Genomic DNA, 22,538 nt, shown 5'->3' on the forward strand with positions numbered 1-22,538 from the left:
TATAAATAGCTTATATATAAATGATCTATCAGCATCACCGGATTAATGTGAACTGTGTTTGCCATACTTTCCACCTCATGAAGATAAAGTACGCGAAATTTGATCAAAATTTATCTTTTACGATTTCCTGTATCTCTGTCTCGGCATGACGTATTTACAGGAGCAACTAAATCTTTCGAAAAGTTCCTTATTTAGTGTGAATAACTATTGCTGTATCATGCTCATTGGATCATGCAATGACAAAATTACGAGTCGTTGAATGTTATTTATTAATAAGAACATACTTTCATCCCCCAGATACATATGAATAAAAACCAATCGCATGTGTTTTATTTATTTACATTTGTAAGTTCTGGCGAGTGGCAACGGCGGCTTTTTCTTACGATAAGAAAATTTAAAGTTCAAATTTATACTAAGTAATTCAAATAATTCAGTGAATAATTGAAAATGTTCAAATATAACTCTTATATGCGCTACCTTTACCGTGAAATCCATTTTTCTAAGATCATGAAAACATTTATCGGGTTTTTGTGCTTTGCTTGCGGTCTCCTTATACGTGAATATTCCATTTATACCCCCTTATGATTATAAGTTGTAGCAGCCATTTTAGTAAGTGATGTAGAACTATACAAATGTGGATCTATCGATTTGTGATTGTCGATATTTTCATAGTTCAAAAGGATCCTTTTCGATTATTGCTCATAGAAGAAATCAGCTTGCAATGGATTACGTAAATGATGCACAGAGTGTAAAAAAATTCGCAGTCGGTAGGATTCGAACCTACGCTCCCAGAGGGAATCTGATTTCTAGTCAGACGCCTTAACCACTCGGCCACGACTGCCTGTTACTCAAGTTCGCCCTCACTCTCAAGCTGTAGCATGAGACTTAAGTTGTCAGTGAGGAACTTGTTGTTCCGGTTTCCAGTATTTTAATGATACACTCCACATTCGTATCCTATGCTCACACCAAACATTTAGTCATCACGTCGGTTGAGTCTATGGTCATTTATTTGATTCAGGGAAAATAATTATATGGTATTCATCTCCGATATTCCGGACAAATTTCCTCATTTATTTTTAAATCATGCAATCATTTTAGTTTGTTGATTATAACGCCGTTATCGTTATTTATAAACCTTTTATTTCGAATAGCCAGAATCCTTGCATTTACGAGTAATCCTTGTCTATCATAGAAACTGTTTTTATTTATTTATTTATTATCAAATTCTAGAAATTCTATCATATTCTATCACACACAAATTCTATCATAGAAACTGTTTTCAATAAGATGTGAGGAAGGTGGAACGACGGAGCATGAGACGATAGCGATACAATAAGCGTTTGGGAGTGTTCTTCACGCATGCTCCGTCCCGGGCGAAAATTCGCACGATTGCCACTGCCAAAGAGCTGCGGGGAAGTCCACCAAAGTTTGCGCCCCAAGCCCACACCCATGGGAAGCGTGTGGGGGCTTGGAGGAGGTCCCGAGACGAGCCGTGGGAGGAGGAGTTCGTTTGTTGTTCCGAAATGTGTGCCGCGTCGACTTTGGGCTGTCCTCGGGCGGACACCGACCTCGCTCCCCTATTGCTCTCCTCCTCGCCCACCTCCCCACCAAGCCTTCCCCTCATCCCCCGCCTTTTTAAACCTCCTCCTCCCCCACCCCGCGTACACCATTTTAAACTCCGCCCCACCCCATCGCCTCCTTCGCGTATGTTGCCTTCGAAGAACTTTCCCTTCCCGTCCTCCCCATCCTCCTCCGCGAGTGGGTATGCCGGTATAAACACAAGCCACCCCTACTGTTGTCCCCCCTCCAACCCAGTCGCCTTACTCCTTCCCTTTCAAGTCTTCTTCCCCTCCTTTTATCCACTCGTCGTGGAACCTCGCACGCAGTCGAGAAGGCGCGTTCGGAAGGGGAAATGTATTTTGAAGCAGTTTCCTGTGGAAGTCTTCTCTCTCAAAAAAGAGGGGGGAAATACAGAGATGGGCTCTTCTCTTCTTTTTCCATCTTTCGTCCTTGGAAGCAGGCGCCCCGAGCTTTAAGCGCAACAATGAGAACTAGGACGTCCCTCGGACGCTAAACCGTCCCCTGTGTCTTGTTTGCAGCGTCTTTGCTCCTCGTGTGGGGCTTCAGGAAGTCGCTTCGCGATCCGGGGTTGTTTTTCAGGGCTCCGTGCTCTGGTGAGCACCGCGTTGGCAGCGAGAGAAAGGCCAATGACTCGATGGCACCCGAGTAAACTTTTTCGATCCTTCGTGAGATCCATTTCGGAGATAATCTCTAAGAGATCCCGGAAAAACATTGATGCATACACGTAGCAAAATGGTGCAAAAATTCTTTTGATTTTGTTTTTCACGAAGGTACCTACCAAACAAGGCATCACGCCAGTGATCTGATTTGGGTATTTTCCTTTATTTCAGCATGGTATGTGTTTAATTATGGATGTGTATTAGGTTTCTGTTTCCATTTATATGTTATTAGTCAATATTCTCAGTGGCATGCCTTGGTATCGTTTATACTTAAGGACTTGTTCATTCACAATTTATTGGGCTTCACTTCTTGCTCGGTGTAGCGTAGTGTTTTGGATTATTCCCGGTTTTGTCGTTTTATAAGTCAAAAGTACGTGCTGGGGAGGCCTGGTGTCAATTTTTTTTCATAGATAGTTTTCGGAGGCGTACAATCTATTAATGCATACCGATGGATAAGTTCTAACAACACGATTCTCAAAAATAGCAACTTTTCAGAAGAGGAGAAAAAAAATATTAAGGTTTTTTACTCGCACACTGGAATGAAAAACCAAAAGTTCATTAAACTGAAAAAGAAGCATTCATTTGCAAACAAAGAGTTGTTTTTTGCTTGTGTTTTATTTTTATAATGTTATTACACTTTGTTTTTGATACCTATCTCAAACCGGCCGAATTTGAGATACGTGTTGTTAGAACTTAGCCATCGATATACGGTATTGTACCCTTGAAGTCCAGGAACAATCACAATCAAGAAATGATGCTAAATATGATCTTTTTTAATGCAAAACCTTGAGATTTTGCACTAATTAATTATCAGACATAGAATCAAAATGGCCCCATATTCTCTACTCGACAATCCTGCAATGAGGTTATCATCCTCAATAATAATCCGCATTCCCGTTATCAAAATTTCCTACCTTCCTCATGCAACTATCTACTCAGGGTTAAAATTTGATGGGGTATCCCACAGAAGGCCTGATTCACTACACTGTAATTGGTGTTTATATCGCTACTAACTTCCGATGTGTACGTAAATGCGGCGATCGAGGATTATGTTAATACTTATATATTCTAGCTATTCGGTGGCAATACTTAAATAAAAATATGTTTAAATAGTAGGCCGAACCAATTTGTTTTCAGTTGATACCAGCCAATTGTTGTTTGTTGTCGAAGTCGAAGAAGTGTTGAAGTATTCATCAGGGATATTTAAATTGTAATTTCCGGTGAAGACGTAATACCGGAGCAAAATTGAGTCTCGATATTATGTCGCTAATGATCATGGAATATAAATTTCATTTTCTATGTCTGTAAATTGATATCGTCTCTATTGAATTTGCAGCGTTCGCCACTTCGGAATCTAGGTGATAGATAGGTTGCATTGAAGAATTCACCTCTGGTATCTGTGACACCCAGGTATCCTTTAAGTCTAAATTCTACATCTACATCTACATTATACCCTGCGAGCCACCTCTAGGGTGTTTCTCGATACAATGATTCCTCTCGATACAATGAAGAACTACCGGAAGGGGCTCCAAATTTGTGTGTACAAGCACGATAAAATTATGAATCACGCCTCCGATTTTAGGTGTTAGTCTAACGTGCTTCCATCTATACGTGGGAAAATGGTATTTATCGAATATAGCAGGTTAATAGCATGAGTGCAGCAATCTTTTAGACCAACACGTTTCTTCATCTGCCTGAATAACTTGTATGCTTATAAAATTTGGGGAATCAAGCGAGATGGAGTGGAATTGATTCATAATGAAACACTGACTTGCAATTTTCTTTTTGCAGAAAAAATTGCAAGTCAGTGTTTCATTAACTTGTATGCTTAGTTAAAAATTTAGGGGATCCACTTTTATATAAACTCGATCTATTGGCATCTAGCCAATATATTAAATTACTTAAGAAAATCTATTACTACGGGAGAAAATTCAAAATATACAGCCTAAAAATAGTATGCATTGTTTGTAAACGTGGTGAATGGCGTGGGTAAATTTTTAGGTGGAACGTTTTGAAACGTTGCGCGTGGACGGAACTTGTGTCGCAATGTTTTTCCCGCATGCATTCGGGGTCGAGGACAGACCGATTTCAGCCAAGTCGGGCTTTCAAAATCGTGGAACCACCACTTCCAGATGGGTACTCTCCAAGCGTCGCGACGCGACGAGTTGTTTTGCTACGTGGAACCTCAGCTTTCGAGTCTGAAAGCGTTGGGGGAGTGAATTCTTGCATTGTCCGAGTCCCAGAAGCCGTTTCTTCTCCGTCCCTTCTTGGGTATTTGAATGCAACAGAGAGTGGTACCTGATACGGAGCGGACCCCGGGGAACTTTCCCTTGGTGTTGTTTGGATCGGTGGAGGTGGCAACACCGCATCGTCTCTTGCACACGCCAGGAAAAACAGCGAAAGCAAGCGATTTTGCTGTTCTTGCTATCTAGGGAGTGTTTTATTTTCTCGTTTCGTCATCGTAAGCATTCTAGTGTGCAAATGGTGCGATCTAGCTCGTCTACCACGTGTAAGTACGAACATGCGTAATTAGGTGTATGATCTGCGCTTGTACGTAGGTGGAAGTGACATTGTCTGCAGGATCAGGGCCGATTTCTATCTTGCTTTTTCTCGGTGTATTTTGTGCGTTCGCTTGATTGCACGACTTAGTATGTTTCTTAAGTTTCCCCATCAGAATCGGCAGGTAAGACGTAGTAACCTACGGTGGTTTTCATAGATGAAATGGGCTGTCATATATTCTGAGTTTCCATGGGATCAAGTATTCCTTTAGAGATTCCTAAGGATAATTACAGGCGCCGCTCCTAAAACGATTTCCTTTGTGAAAAATAGATACATGAATTGGCGAAGAGAGTAGTGTAAAGATGCTATTTGAAGACTGATCTAATGCTGAAACTGACTTTGCGTGCATTTGGAGAGAAACAAAAATACGATCCAATAATTTAAATGTTGACCAAATGATGTCGCAAATAAAAAAAACAGGTGAGGACAAAATTGCTATTCTCGAAAGTAGCAGTTGTAATCTAGTCTAAATAATTTTTAGCTATTTACTCTCACATTTTGCGTGAAAAATGCGTTTCGCTCTACATGCTTTTTCGTGATTTTACACTCGTGGGCTTTCTTCCTTGGGCTTGGGTAAAGGGCAGCGGAAAGTTTTTCCCTTCTCTTTCCGCAGAGTTCGAAATAGTTATTAGTGTTTTCGAAGTAGTTTTGTTCCTGAATTTCTACCATCCGTCTCGCTCCAGCTTCGGAAGTCTGATAACATAGAAGATGACGGGGAGATCGAAATGGGGCTAAGACAATTTTTTCACGTATTACGTCTCCATCACGGGAATAGCCCACATGGTAAAAAGGTGCTTTCAAAATGCACGTGCCAGGATTGATAGCGTTGCGACATCGTAGAGTCTAGCCCCAGCGAAAGCCAACGGATCATATCGGCGTTATGTTATACGTTACATAGAAATATCTTTATTTCTCTGTCCTTTCTACATCATCATAAGAAATTTCAAGTCACCTCAAGGGTATTTTTTCAGGGGACTGCTTTTTGTAGTCATAATGATGATCTTCGCAACCTCGCAGCGTTAGCATCTCCTAAAAATGAAAATTATCACTATTGTTTATCTATTTCTACATAATACACTGCGAGCCACCTCTTTGATGCTTTTGCAGGGGGAGGCCAATCTCCCATTTGTCTCACGGTTATTCGTTAAATAAGAAGAAATCATATTTAGCAGTCGTGGTGACAGCTGCGTACCTTTCAATTTGTTCCTCCCAGTTGTTTTTTTTCCTTTTGACATACAGGAAAAAATGATATTTGGCCGAAATTGAGTTTATCTCACAATCAGTGTTGAAACTACGCTCCACGGTTTTTCAAAAGCAGGAGGGCCTCAGACTTGGTCGTGATTAAATTGATTTTGACAAATTCATTCTTTATAACACATCAAGTAGCTCTAACAGAGCGATGACACCTCTAGATAAAATTTAACCTTGCAGCTAAAGAGTAAAATGGCAAATCTAATATTTAAAAGACCTAAGTTACCAGGCAGTAGTTTCTATGCTACTTGTTGCTGTTGTAGATAAAAACTTTATAGTCTTTCTCACAAGCGATTTTATTCACACGACTGGTTTCAATACATTTCCTGTTATTGTGAGGTGGTAATCTACATAATACCCTGCGAGCCATCTCTAGGGTGTTTGCCAGGGGTGATCAATCACCAGCATGCAATGGGATTCCCACATGCACACCACCCGGTCCAAAAAGCATTACGCTTGCAAACAAATTATATTAGTTACCACATTCATAGAAAGGCAAAACTTGCGAACTACTCATTAAGGCTATCTGCCAATAAAACTAGAAAAGACAAAACATGCTGTTAGAAATAATAAGAAAATTCAAAAGCATGGCAGGTAATACTGGCAGGTGATACTGCGAAATGTAATGAAACCGATCGTAAGAATAAAATTGTTTGTGGAAAATTGCCAGTAATTTTTAATTTACAACTACTGTTAGACTTTCGGCATAAGGATCCTAAATCAACTCTGTTGCGTTTGATTCGTAACTCTGATTACATTAACAAGGTTCTTTAATTTATTTCTACCTTGCCGAGTGCTGTTGACCGCGTTCTTCTCACAATTAGTAGGAGAATTTGGTGCAGACAGTTCTAATTCCACTAAGAAAAGAAAGCTTTGAAATATGGAGAATATAGGACTATATGCCTAACATTACAGGCTGTGGAAGTGGTACTGTATATTATAAATTGATAAATGGAAGTGAATGTAAATGATTACTCTAGTGTTAGTTCAGATCAAAGTAATGATAGGATAGCGATTATGATAATCCTGGTGGAGAGGAAATTAGAATAAAACCAGCACATGCATGGTTCTTTACCTTTGAGGATTTTGAGGAAGTACTGCATGTTGTGGTCTGGGTAAACTCAATGCACATTGTTTTAAGAACATAGGTGAAGATTAGATAGATAGGGATAGGTAGTGTATAATACTCAGGATAACAGCATCTACAATCTCAGCAGCAAAACACTACAACCCTTACCGCCTTCACATGATGAACTACCGTACACCTATCGCCAGTCGGTTGACCATATTCGTAGCGTACTGGGCCATTTTTTCAAACCCGCTGCCGCCGGGGAGGCAAGTGGTAGTATCTGAGATTGTCAGTGGCTTTCCTCAAAGGATAAGATTAGTTAGATGAAATATAGATGTCTAGATGTAGATTGTTGTGTTCCTAATAAATATAGATGACAAGTCTCTGCACGAGGGCATGCAAAGATATCGATGCCGAGTTTTAATTAAGCATCCTATACTTTATGCTATACATAAACAGTGAAGCATAGAAGGTATATGTGCCCATTTTAAAACCGTAGAAGACTGGTGAACGTTGTTTATCGCCTCTTTTTCATATTATAGCGTAATAGTTATCGTCTCATGCAGAGGGAACCCACCCTTCCTTACGCGTGCCCTCACTATCTTTTGCTGTAATAGTCCTTCCCTTTCACCCGACGAAGCCCGTTTCGAATCGGCTTGCCGCCCGAAATGGATTTGCCCTGGAATTTCCACACTCGACCGCGTGCCTCAAAATGGTTTCCGTGCTCTCTTGAGCCAGGGTCGTTCATCGCTTGAGATGAGCAACGTAGGCTGCTCAAGGGTACAGCCAAGCTCCCATGCCCTCACACCTTTTTCTACTACTACGAAACTTGCGCATTGGACAAGGGTGTCTGGCGGGGAGGACGAAGGCACCTTTTCAAACGGCACTTCCTTTCTCAACTGCTGGAATGGGTGGATGTGAGGGTCCCTCTCTTTGTAAACAAGGTTGCACTCTCTCGTTCTCCCTCTACCTGCTTCTTTTTTTACCCCAGCTCTCGCATCCAGTTTCCTTTCTCAAAGGGCGAAGGACACAGGGGTTTTTCCCTCTCCCATCAGGGGTAGCGTCTCTACCTCCAGTTCCCCAACATTATTTTCTCCATCCTAATGCCATCTGCAGTTTCCCTGTTTTTTAGCCGTGGGAGAGTTTTGCTTTTGTGAAAATATTCCGCGGTGCATTCCATGTTTTTCTTCACGCAGTGTTTTTTTTAGTGCATCCATCTGGTTATTTAGTTGGCGTTGCACTGATTAAATGCTGCTTTCGTCTCCCTCGTTAACGTCTTGAGTAGGTTTTCTGTTCTGTGGAAGTTTTCGGACCACGTTTTCTTGTTCATTAAAGCTAGTCGGAGCTTTTTTTTCCTTGCAGTAGTTATTCTGAATAAGAATTTTCATTTCAAGTGTTTATGATTTGAGGGAACAGTGGCTTGTTTCTCTGTCCAATTTTTCTGACAAGTGAGCTGCTCGTCGCGCTTTTTTTCTGGAAGTGTGTGTTAATAGTTTTGTGCTCTAACCAAAGTAATCCAAACTTATTTTATTTCTGACCCAGTTTTTTACAAGTATGGGTGCTCGTTTTGGTGTGTTTGGCATTTTTTCTAGCTTTCCCCATATTTCGCGACATTTGTGGTACTACACAACTAGGTGGTCACTTGTTAAATCAGGGAATGCACCTAGTTTTAGTTTTTTGCTACAACTCCAGTTTTTGCGGAGGAAAAATACACATTCACTTATGAGAAGGTGGATTTTAAACGGGCTGGATTGCATTTTACGCTGTTTTGACGATTCTTATGTCAATAATAGAACTAATATTGAATCATGAAGTTATAGAGTGAGCGGATTAATTACGCAGTAGTGTGAAATTTCGTCTGTTTATGGACGTAGAGTCTTGCACAGTAGGTTGCTTTGAAATGACATTAAATGAGAAAATGATGTATTGTTAGCAATGAATACAACTGCGTTAACCAGCGACCAACTTTTAAGGGAAAACGATTAATGAAGACGAATAAATGAAAACAATATACTTTTTAATGAAAATTCATTGCTGTGTTCATTTGTACAAAATAATGATCAACAAATGCTTAGTAAAGGAGGAGTAACTTACTATTGACTGCTGGTGAGCACGAATGCTACTGCTGGCGTGGGCACTCTTCAGTTGAAAAATGCCATAACTACGATAACACTCTTTGCGTAGCGTCTCTGACCGTGACATGATCTGTATAGGTGATTTTTTTTTATTTTCAGGAAAATATAACGCTTAGAACGATAGACATGCTCTGCGCCATCTTATCGTCTTCTGTGGGTGCCCTCACCTTCTAAACGCTCTTCCAAAAACGTACATTTCCAGATTTCGTATTGAGGAACTTTCCCTTCTTCTACACTATTTATCGCTATAGATACTTAAGTTGCATTAAGCGAGTATTGAAACTTTGGATAGAATTTAAACCTAAATCCTTTATATTAAAATATCTCTACTTACTACAATCTTTACCACTACTCTAAATATTTGTATTGATATTCTCAATGGTTGTCCTATACTGTTGTTGTTACTTAAGTTCATAATATTTGTGCTACTTCTGTTCGACCAGCTATGTCCTTATTAAGTGTGTAATTTTATTAGCTTTTTAGCAAAGTGTTTGCGCAACATGGAATTAGGTTTCTATTTCTTGATCGATTGTGCGTCAAAAAAGTATTTTTTATTCGATTCTGGGTTATAAGTTTTGCCTCATAGAAATCGCGATTTGAATATCCAGGGCAACATTTTACTTAAAAAAAGGTCAAATAAATTTCTCTGTGATTGCATGAATTTATGTTACGTAACATAGCGCTCGTATCCTCCCCCGGAGCGCTGGAGTAATTTTCTCTCTGCAGTTCCATTGACCCATATCCAATGGCAAGAGCTTATGACACGACATGTTTTATCGGCTTCTAGAGTCTTGTATATTTTTATTGTGCGTTAAACCTGTAAATACATGCATTTTGCGCCTATGTGAATCAAGTTTCAGTATTATTTAAAAAAAAAGGCTAATTTTCATTGCTTGCACTAGTTTATTTTGCATATGCCAAAACATGGTTTGCTCATTCTTTCTTTTAGTAATAATTTTTTTAATTCACTAATTTCTTTTATATTGCATGTAGTCTCAGTGCATAGAGGGAAATGAAATTATTGTTTTTACCTCTACCTCTTTCTTATTAGGCTGGATAACCTTATGACTTGTTGGAATACCCGACTTCACCGATTGTGTGATGAAGTGACGATCATGAATTCAAAGAAAGACATTCTAGAATGGAGGAGTGTAATGTTGACTTTTTCCTTAGTGATAAAAAATCACTAATTGTAAGTTACCCCTATTTCTAGCTTGGCATTTTTACATGGAGTTATCCAATTAGTTGATTCCTTATCAATTGGTTGCTTTGTAATATTCACAGTATCAATGTCAGGGTTATACGCTCGCTGCGCGTCAATTGCCTTTTTATCAGAGTGAATATCGAGTGGTAAGCGAAACAGCATAATTAAACCAGCGCCAGTATTGTGAAACCTAAAAAGAGTTTCAGCATGTAGCGTGGTTTATGTTGGATAAAATTCTCAACCTCTTCATACATCTCAGGTGGCTTCCTGGGTGGATGAACAAAATTTTAAGTTGACAACTTGTTAATCAGTAATTTCACGTGATTATATTACGGTATGTCTTCTTTAATTTAAAAGCGTGATTTCAGTAACAGGGTTGGCCTTTATTTCTCAGAAAAAATAGCTATCTTGTGTGCTCCGTGAGGTTACCCAAAATGAGATTCTATGAGGAGGAGAACACCTCGTGCCGTTCTCGTCGAAATAACAAAAGTGGGCGAAAAATAAAAACATTCAGAGTACTTGGAGCGTCTTGCCTGGCGGAGAGAAAGAGGCGAGGTTCGAAGTAGACCACTCGTGGATGTGACTTCGTCGTCGCACTATTCACGCTCTCGCCATTGGCCCGAGTGCTTGAGGTGAGCACAGGGTATGCATGTGCCCCCAAACAACTCCCCTCTATTCCCCACCCTCCGACAAGGGTCCTGCTGCCCCTTTTCACGCACCCCGCCCATTCCCCTACCTGCCCTTATCCAACGCTACCCCCTGATTATGCCCGGGCCGGAGCACAGCCTCCAAGCCTCTCTCTACCTCCTTCGTCCGTGCCTAGGTACAGCTCCACTACGTACTGCTTGTAATTAAACTCCACGGAATGTGATATTTAAAAAAATAATAGAAATACATATGTTCACTTTATTGATTGTGTAGCACTACTGTACACAAATACCAATACCTGCGCTTTGTGGCTAAAATCAACGCTTTTTGGAGTGTTGTAGTTGTGGGGTATATTGAGCGAATAATTGTACGAAATGATAGAAGGTAATCGATTATGTCCCCTATTTTTATTCGAGTGAAATTCTTCGACGATTTCGTTCGTGTTCAGGTTCTGAGTACTCGTTCAGTGAAATATTACGAGTAGCAACTAGAGAATTCAATGCAAAACTGAAAAACAACTAGGTGTCGACTCACATTTGCATCGTCATCTTTGATGTTACCCTTCAAGTTCCCTCTAGATACGCAGTACTTGGAGATGACGCAAAAGCGTCGACACTAGTTGTACTAGAGCCAACAAAGCCGTTGAATTCAGCTGCTGATAGAATTTACGTGCGAATGTGAAAAAGAGAAATCATCTGAGGTGAAAGGACCTTCTCATTTTTGCCTCAAAAGTGCCATGTTGGCAGCTTTTAGGCAGGGATCCGCATTTCCCGAGGTTATGCGCCACACTGTGACGTTAATATGATGCATAATATCGGGGATAGACCCCTTGACTGCCGCTCGCTGATTGCTTGATCAAATGCGAAGTTTCAACAGCCCTAACTTGTAGCATGAAATATTTTAATTTTTTGCCTTTAGTCACGTCTATCGGAGTGGACACTTAAGTTATGAAAACATGGACATACATTGCTTATTAAAAAAACTTCTAAATCATTTTGTACCGATATACAACGACATGGATAGTGTTGGTAATACCACAATTATTTAAAGAATTAGTGGAGAAAACATACCCTAGCTGAATGCATATGCTTTCGTGGCTATGTAGTTGTCAAGGAAAAATTTAGTCTTGATATTCTGCATCTTCATCTACATGTACATTTTACCCTGCGAGCCACATCTAGGGTGTTTGGCAGGGGGTGATCAATCACCAACATGCAATAGGATTCCCACTTGCACACCACACGGTCCAAAAACGTTACGCATACTAACAAATTATACTACCACATTAATTCAAAGGCAAAATTTGCCAACTACTCATTGAGGTAATCTACCAATAAAGCTAGAACATACAAAACATGCTGTTAGAAGCTTCATGAGAATCTTGAAGACCTGTAACATTTAGTTTCAGGATTTTACTTGGATATATTTAGAGTATGCCTTCTTCCTTTGGTCGAAGGATACTCACGGGATTTGGTCATCTCAGACGTACATCTAGATACATATTTGGGGCTTCTGACGCTCCGTTAACCCAATGGCGATTCCAGTCCCCAGCATTTGCAACATTATAGGTGTCCAACTGCCCACACCATCCAAACATCCTTGTTCCACACCCAAGTAAGCGGCTCCCCCAGACAGACACCTCCCCACTTCAATTCCTAGCTTCCCCTCACCCTTGCTGTCCTTCTTGGACCCTCTTCCCTCCCGCCGCGGCACCCCACAAGAAGGGGAAGCCAGCCCGAGAGTCCCTCACTGCGCCCCTATTGTCCTCCCTGGCCCAGTCTTCTTCCTTTTTCTTTCTTCCGCCTCGCCTCCCTAAGGTTCTCTGAGGGGTCCCTTCGTCTTCCTCCTCGCTCTTGTCGGCGGCGGTTCGCAAGCGAAATGACCTGGACTCAAAAAACAGGGTCTTTCGTTGTCAGGCGAAACGTTTTAGGCTCAGATTTTACGTTGTGAGAGATAAACCTTGTCACTCCCGTCTCTTCCTGCGCAATAATGCTGACATCAGGGTGCTGTACTGCTCTGTTGATTGCGTGAGAATACTGTTTAATTTACCTATTTCAAGAGTCTCCGTTAACAGAACATAACAGCCTTAACAACGGGGGTTTTAACATCAATAAAGCACAACACAAACTTTCGTTTCCTGGGTAGGGACCTCCTACCCTTAAGATCTTCTCCATTTAATGGTGTAGTTGTAGATATTTTGAGGAATTTAACGCTTGTTTTTGGATATATGATGCTATATATAATAATAGTTAATTATATTGTTTGTAAATAGCCGCATGGGTATGCAAACGAAATCTGCACCACTTTATAGATTTATATGTGACTAACACGTCTGAAGCCAACCATGCCAATCTAAGGATTGGTTCGTGAAATCAGAATGCCTTGTAGAAGTTCGCGGCCGTCTTAATTGATTACCCAAGCTCCACGAGCGGTTTTCTCTTTTTTGTTAGTAATTCCAGTAGATAATTTTTACGAGTTGTTTTCAAGGGAATGCTTTTTCATTTAGCCAAGTGATAGTTTGGCATTCCAATTTATTTTGATGCATGTATACAAATTATTGTGTTACCAGGGTTCGTGGTTTTGGAGTTCAATCTGTGTAGGGAAGGATAAAGCTTCTCGTTGACTATGTGTGACCTACTTAGAGCCTACACAATCCTAGATGTACCTATTTATTACTTATGGTGTATCTACTTATTGAGACTCGGGAGTAATTGACAGATCCGGCGTTTCCTGGGAAATAAAAATCATCTACTCGTGCATACAACCAGCGAAACCTTGACCGGCTATGTCCTTGTAACACGTCTTTGCCTTTTATAGAATATGCACTTCGTTATTTGCACGAGTATTTGGAGGAATTCCCTTCCATTTCAGTTGTGTAATGAAATTAAAGTGACCAAATAGGACGGTTTCATGTTTATGGTTTTTGTAGCTGATGTTTCATCTTCTTGGCCTCGCCCATTTTATGGCGTTTAGAATATGTATTATCTCGCGACGACTTCTAGCAGGGGCGAACAGTATTAAGGCCGAGTTAAAGGTTAATTACCAATCACTCGCACGATTGTGCCATTTTAGATTTACTGAATTTGCCTTCAACACGGAGGTCGTTTTCATCGTTGGGGCCGGAGCGTATTGGGCCCACCCATGCGTGAAATTCACGCGTCGTGTTGGGGATGGTACGGTAGTTCCTCTTCATATACGTTTCCCAGTCCGCTGTAAATCAACCCTTCAGCAATAAACAACACCACATCAGTCCAGCTGCATGGAGCCAGCCATAAGCATTCGGCCTGAGTTTGTTTCCTCATTTTCCGGGGAAGATTATTATGATGTATCAATGTATATGATAAGTATTTCTCTGAATTGATTTGGTGAAAATTCTTTTTTCCGTGCAGCCATTCTGGCTTTGGCACAAGTAAATGTTCCGTTAAAAATGGCCTTGAAATTAGATTTGATTAGATGGAATACTTATGTATCATGTTTTCCTTTTTAGCCTTAAAATAAGTTTGCAGAAAGTTTTTGTACCCTTATATCTGGATTTCTGTTATTCCACTGGAATAGGGAAATATGGTGTTTCCAGCATCCATATTTATCTTTTATTTGCTCCAAACTTTGAACTGAACGTTGTAAAAGTGTTGTCTGTGTCATAAAACCACATAGGCGTCTGGAGAAAAAATATCTTCCGTAAACTATTAAATATGTGATGATACTTGCTATGTTAAAATAATCTCATCTATCAACGTTTTATGCAAAAACATTTAGTAAACGAGGCTATTATTTACAAAGCAGTCTTTTATTACTAATGAAATGGTAAGGTTACTTTCTATATTCAAGGTTAAAAATATACACATTGCTATTTTATATGTGGATTGGAATCGCACATTTCACCCTTGTTTCTTCAACTTTGTGCAGAAATCACGTCAATTGTGAATATCAGTCGCACATAAATATCCCATTACTTGTCTCCAAGGGCAACTAGGGCACATTACCTTCAAGGTTCATTGCAATATACCTAATGAAGAATTAAGTGGAATCGAGTGGTTGTTAGAATGTATACAAGACCGGTTTCCTGATAAGTGAAGCATTACTCTTTAAACTAATACCTATCGAATGTTTAGCTACTAGTCGCGAAAGAAAGGTGATATGAATGACGTCAGTACGAAATTAATGGACTCCCGGTCTCACGTTCTCTTTTAAAGGCTTGTATTGGTTGCTTGTTTGCTGCGGTGGCCTTCACATTCAATCGTATCACTGTTTTCCTTTCTATAACCGCAGCTGATGGAGACAACTTTAATGATGAATACATCTTAGTGCTCTCATTCTTCCTTGGTTTACCCTAGCTGAATACGTTCGTGTATCTGTCATGCTTATTATGCTTGCAGTAGGTTTTGACTTCCGTTGATTTTCTTGTCTTCCTGCTGAAATGTTTTCGCACAATTTAGAAGTACTCGGAAGAGAGAGATGTTTTAGACTCTAGTGCAATCGATAATATTACCGATTTGCCATTCTTTGTTTGTTTTGGTGTTCTTCTTATCTATTAGTAATTCTGTTGTATAAGGTAGTACATTGTTTTATCTATATACTATTAAAATGAGATATATTTTTCTATTAGAGTCCCCAATTATAATCTCCTGGAAAGGTTTTCCGTAAAATGTGGTCCTTATCCCGCTTAGTTTCAGATATTGATTGCATAATACGCTGTGATTCTGTGATGAAACTTTCTCTTCGTGAAATTTCTCCATTTTCATTGTTTTCAAATTGGATTAGGTATAGAATGTTTGTAAACATGAATTGAGTCCTCTGTTGTGTCAACTGGGTTTTGTGCTTTTATGGAAAATAATAGGGTGGTTTCCATTTATTTTTTTATTGCCTAAATCGAAAGATTATTACTCATGGAGTACGCATTTCACACTTTTAGATTTTTAAATGACTATATATATTTTTCTCGATTAAATGAAAAATTTCAAGCGCGCGAAAACGCGACGGCTAAGTATGAATGCCAGGAAAAGCCCGTATGACGTCATTCTGGTTCCCGCTGCCGCAAAGTGAGGTGACCTTGGGGCGAGGACATGTGCGCCGTTAGGCGCAGTCTGCTGATACAGGCTGCTAGCTGGTAGCCGAGTATCCTGCTAGCAGGTAGCACTTGGCTTAGTTATGGATTATTAATACCCTACCAAACGAAGGAAACTTTCCTACCGTAGGCAATTTTAATAGGTGATCATTAAGACATGTTTCCCTGAGCTCTGTGCCTCATGCATGCATTGGTAATCTCAGACGATGTAAAACTCCTATCTACTCATATAGAAACTAGGTCCCTGTGACGTCACGTGGAGTGGCATCTCATGGGCGCCAATCTGGCCTTTTTCAAATGCGGTTAAAATTGACCATTTCCATCCGCCTGAACTGGGATTTCTGAAACCAAATAATTTATATATTATGAATACACTAATGGTAGGTAACGAATCGCAATCAATGTCTTTCGTTTTTTTTTTGACGAAGGAAACTACCCTATTAAGTGCAATACACATTGCGGAGTATTTTTCCTTTTAATACTCAATGGAACCGTGATATCCATTTTTTTCTATTCCTTCATTCATACGATATTCAACTTTATAGAGAGCTTTAGAAGTTTATGTTTAAAATTTCGGACAGTGCACTGCAACAATCAAATTTATAACATTTTTATTTAATTCCATTGTGAACATTATTGGAAACGGCTTTTTATACTCTTAAAAATGATTTGTGGTGTAGTTTAACTGGCACAATTTAGTATAGGTAAGTGATCATTTAATTTTTTCCATTTCTCTATTATATTGTGACTATTAGTCGTAGGACAATTGAGCCAACTTTTCTCTATTTTTCAGTTCAGCTAGCTATCAAAGATGCGGGCATGTATACCTCCTACATTGACCGAAGAATTAATTAATTCGTACATTTTCGTATTAGGGATGACGGTATGTTAAAACAACCGTATTCAATGAGAGAATTTCTCTCACTATTAAGTACTCATTTGCTAATTTTGCGCGTATTTTAAAGGACAACAATTTGCTCTACGTACTATTTGACGTGACCCGCCTTATACATGATATCTTTAATTAGGTTGAGTATAATCAGTAGTAGTCATAATATCCTTCTTATATCATAATACAAAAGTTAATATTCCTATCAAACTGGGCATTCATTATTATTATTCGGTTGTGTTGATAGAAATCCCATATTGTGTTGAAACTGTTTTACCTGTTAGCGTTGAAGAGTCAAAGCATACCAACCGTGTTGTTGAGATATCTGCTTCGGTGTCATTTTTGCTCGCATTACAACTGCATTCGCAACGGTGCATCGTCAGCTGCTCTCCACGTGAAAATATTCTTTCGCCGTGCTGGCTGCATTGGCGGAATATATCTCTTACATTATCGGAAGCATTATACAGTGCGGAGGGTGTTTACCTTCCGGTGAAGAAATTTCCATGGGAGCCCTAGGCACCGCGGAAAAACAACATGAAACATTCACGAGAGGGACCAAAGTCCCACCCCTACCTCTCCTGTGTTCTTCCCCCCCCCCCCCACGAATTGAATCCTCCCCCGCTGACTCTTGCAGGGGGCAAAATGGGGCCCACATCCCACTCCTTCGTCCCCCGACCCCATGCCTTCCTCGCCTCGTCCCTCCTCTGCCGCCGTATCAACCTCCGGCTGATCCTGCCATCAGCATCTCTCTACGGTATCCACCAATGGAGGTAAGGCTGGAAACATAATAAAGATACGCTGTTGTATGTTCCACCGAGGTTTTAATAACCGACCCAGGTTTCGACAGTACACTATGTCATTACCTTTATATTGACATAGTGTACTGTCGAAACCTGGATCGGTTATTAAAATTTCTGTGGAACATACAACAGTGTACCTTTAGTATTATGTTTCCTGTCACCAAGTTCCACCAAGTATCGCCTTCCAGCCTTAAGTTTGAGGTACGGCTGTGACAGCGCGATTCGAAACAAATAATATTGGAGAATTTTATTTTTTTAAATGCATTAATTGACGTTATTAGCCGAGTTTAAAGACTAACATTATAGCATAAAGAATACGGATAATGCAATCCTGATATTTGTAATCAAATTGTTTTTCCATCCCTCTGAGTTTACCGTATTGTCATTTTCATATAGCTAACTAGGTGTGACTCCAATTACACCATTTTTGCGAATGACTAAAAAATGAGACATATTTGGTCGTGTGAATATTTTTCTTGAGCTTCGACATCTGATTTCATGATAGCATTGGAAATATTGGTATTATCAAACGTATCTTTTAGTCGTCAGTCCACGCAGTGAGGGAACGATATTTTGAAATTTTCATGTGCATCACAAATTGTTAGTTTGTCGTGGTAACTCGCGAAGTGGAAAAGGTGAACTTCTTAAGTGTCACTTCACCTTAATGAAGACACATGTTTGATGTTATATGTTTGACAAAAATTACAGAAGGAAGAGGTAGCGTTGCATATTTGGAAGGAAAACCGCTAATTTCCTCCCCGCTATTGATACCCTCTTCAACCTCAATTGAACCGAAAGAGATGCCTTGGTAGCTAACGTTTTCATATACATGCTCTAGATATACATACATATATGTTTGTATATCTAGAGCACGGTGGGGATCTTCTTGGTCTCACATTCATTTTGCTGTATTGGCGAGTCCTTACCTAAACCATCCAGTTTACAATAAGTAAATTTAAATGGCGCATATGTATCGTTGTCGGTTTTGATGTTGTTTGTGTTAAGAGGACTCTTAAAACTAATGATTTGACACTATCACAAAAACAAAGTATGCAAATTAATGCAATGATAATTTTTTCATTATATACATATACTTTTTTAGAGTGCCTAAGTTTATGGAATGGGAGCATACTCGCTCGACTCGTATGCGAACCCAAACCATCCAGCCCTTCCAGCTCCTCTTGTTACCTTAGGCAGGCGTGCCATAGGTTGGTCAGCACTGCTCTAGACAACAGTTTCATAATGCCATAAAATGCCAGTGTAAACCAAGGCCATAGTGAGTGGGTGGAATCTAGGGTCCGATCCCCGCCACCAAAGTTTTTTGATTATACGGCCTTGCTGTGGAAAGCAGCATAGTTCCCGTGTAAACTTCGGAATGCAAAACTGTTTACTTCTGGGGGAATATACTATATTAATAACGCCGCGTCATCGAGAAGGGTGGGTTTAAATAATCGGTTAGAGGAGTGTGTGGGAGAAAGGAGGCTGCGCCTGGGGGACTTGCCGTTGCGGACGTGTCCACAGCCACGCTCGACCCCCGGGACTCTGGATGCCGAACAACCAATGAATGCCGTGATTAATCGAGCCATAGGACGGACATTTCAATAAAAATGTCCTGTCGCAAACACGTCGTCTCACGGTAAACACATTCCATCCCTGCGGTAAATGATTATTTTAATGATTCATTCGGTCGGCAGAGGAGGGTGCATGCGGGTGGAGTTGAACCACCCCCTATACGGGGACTCCCATCTCCAATTGGAATTGCTGAAAGGTGTGTTGCGTCAGGCTAGCTCGATAGTGGCTTTATGGATGAGCTCAGGAGGAGAAGTATCCTTCTTCTCTGTCTCTGGTTTTGGTTACCATATCTTATAAAGGTTTAGCTTTGGAAATAGGTTCCTTCGCTTCATGTATCGCCTGACGTCAACCTGTTTTTTCCACATAACCTTTTCCGTAACACCTGGAAGTCAATTTCTGGCCTCTCTTTATAATGTGTTTGTAAATCCATCGAAGATCTGATTTTGTGCAAATCAACAACTGAGTTTTATCTCAGGGTGTAGCGGGGTCCTTATTTTGGTAATGGTCGGTCCTCGTGCCTGAATTTTCCAAGAAATGAAATTAATGATCCCGAGGATGTAATTAGGATTTTTATTTTCCAAATAATAGTTTACCCATGTATGATACCTCTGCTTTATTTTTCGTTCTATATTTGCTGTTGCTTAATGGAAGAGCGGATGCTTTCTAGCGCTCTCTCTCTCTCAATATTTGCGTAAAAGAAAAAATACCCCATAATATTCTCATTCTGTTCTCCCTTTCTCACCAGCCTCTCTTTTAACGTGGTTATCCATTTCACAGAGAATATCTTGCAGATTCATGATCTTTTTTTGAGACAGGAAAAGCTTGTCTTGATAGGAACTTGTCGAGTTAGCTGTGGTATTAGTTTTTTTTCCTTATAATAGTATTTTTTACAATGGGAAGACAATTATAATGAGGTACTTAAAAAATTTGGTCGATTGAAGCTTATTTCATTTTTACTATTCTATCATTGTATTCTCTCTCGTCGTTGTTATGTCAGTTTGAAAGAGAATATGATAATGATTTTTTTCTCTTCCTCTTTCTTTGAAGTGTTTCATCATTATTGTCTTCAAAGCACTGATGTGGTAGTTTACGCCCAATGTATTTCTCATATAAACTTATTCATCTCTAACTGTATAGCTTTGAGTCTTTCTGGCACACTTCGGCACTCACAGATATTTTAAACAATATTTACCTTACTAATTTTTATGTGTCTGAATGCACATTTACATCAACCCTAATTTCACTTTCTAGATACTAATGAATAACCCAGATATCTTCCTTTTTCTTTTATTGACGACCTTGATGTCTATAGAATCGACTATTTTATATCTTTAAACTCACTTTTCATGTTCCCTAACGAAATGTATTCTTCAATTGCAGATGGCGAAGGTGCTCAAGGACATGAGACCAGGAGTTTTGCTCACCTTGGTAAGTACAGTTTATCATATTTTCAGAACCCATGTCGTCTTTACAAACTTTCTAAATTAGGTAAATACAGCCTTGTATTACATTTAATAAGTTACACAATCACACATGGGTCTTTTAGTTTTTTTAATGCGGGCCACCATAGATCAGAATGGGCTCCAAAAGACAGCACCTTGGAACGCCGAGGTGTTTAATTGAAAAGTATTCGATGCGATAATTGAGGTTTGTAAATTATCCTGCGGAATGATACGAATCATCCTGTTGGAGGTTGTGTCTCACTGTGATATTTTCAAGTTATCGTCGTTTGCAATTCTCATAATTTTGATTTTATTTACAGATCTTGGAGTGTCTGGCATTGTCTATTAACAAATAAATCCAGATGTTATCGCAGAAAAATGACTGCGTTGACTCTTATATTCTTGATTTGGTTTAAACGTCGGATACTTGCTATGTATTTCATTTTTGTTTACTGTAACGTAATGAAACTCGTCCCTCAATTTATAAATGACTACTGCCTTATACTTCCGTGCTATTTACGCAATTAAACTTGCTGTAGTAGTTATTTCTTGCTGTATTGAGTAAAAATTACTCTTCAAATTCAATGCTGCCTAATATTAATACTAATTCATCATGCAGTTATCACTTAAGAAAGTTGTATGTATCGACTCGATGTGTTTGTATATATTATCACGATGCAGTATAGTTCTTCGAAGTGATCCCCTACGTAGTACTTATAATTCACATAACTGTAACTGGCATTGATAAATCAATTTTTCATTTTGCGAACGCCCATTAGTAATGGAATCGCTTCTCTTAGACACTTGAGGGAGCGGCCGTCTGCGCCTGCCCTGTATTCTGCCCTGCCTCCGCCGTCGGCATCCATGCCTCTCCCTATGCACACCGCCCCTGTATTGTTTTCGATGCCGGCGCTCCTCGTCCCCGCTTTCTCCCGCGCCCAGCGCCGGTGGAGGCTGCGGCGGGAGGGCCGGGGCATGTGCCGTGTCTGGAATGCAAGACTCCCTCGTGTTATCGACTGGAAACACATTGCTGTCTGCAGCGTGGGCTCCAACAGTTGTGGGCTATATTGAAAATCCAATATCGGAATACGATATAAATATTAGACTATTATGATGACTAATATTGGGACTATAACTATCATATTTTCGTACACGATAAAATATCTTCATATCAGATAATTGTTGGATGATGCATGCTCATATCTGGCTTGGTGTTTTGATTTTTGTTGCTCGACAATATGCCATATGGTATTTAATCAGACAGCCATTTATCGTCAGTGGTCTAAACTAACTATATTGTACTCTCAATATATCGCTATATTTTCCAATATTTCGGTATATCGTCCTCAACATCCGCCACCGCCCATTTCATTCATCCATTTCGAGCAGCATTCCCGGCAAAAATGTTCTCCGCGCACGTCTTACTAACTTTCGTTGACTCATCGAAAGAGATTTTGTTTTCATGCAATTCTTGCGTGTGCCGGCTTTTGTGCGTGCGTGGTGAGCTATACGCCTCCTACCACTTGAGGTTGCGCCGATCTTGTGTTTTTTTTTATTTTGTTCGGTCGTTGTGGATAGAGGAGACAAGGTGGCGTCTCTGCAACGTAGTTCTCTAGCCTCATAGAAATGTGTGGTGAGGTCATTGATCATTGATAAATCGTCGT

At 39.9% G+C, this 22,538-nt stretch overlaps 1 protein-coding gene and 1 non-coding gene across 2 annotated transcripts in view; one reads left to right on the forward strand and one right to left on the reverse strand.

Moving 5' to 3' along the window:
* Nucleotides 1-22,538, forward strand: part of LOC124166858 (xaa-Pro dipeptidase) — a 392,399-nt gene that overhangs the window by 43,069 nt on the left and 326,792 nt on the right. Inside the window, exon 4 of the mRNA XM_046544571.1 lies at nt 20,813-20,860. Coding sequence (XP_046400527.1) covers nt 20,813-20,860 — 48 coding nt within the window. The remainder of the gene's footprint in view (nt 1-20,812; nt 20,861-22,538) is intronic.
* On the reverse strand, nt 760-841 carry Trnas-aga. The gene has a single exon. It is a non-coding gene; the product is annotated as a tRNA-Ser (tRNA).

This window comes from Ischnura elegans, chromosome 1 (genome assembly GCF_921293095.1).
Source record: "Ischnura elegans chromosome 1, ioIscEleg1.1, whole genome shotgun sequence".
NCBI classification, from domain to species: domain Eukaryota; kingdom Metazoa; phylum Arthropoda; class Insecta; order Odonata; family Coenagrionidae; genus Ischnura; species Ischnura elegans.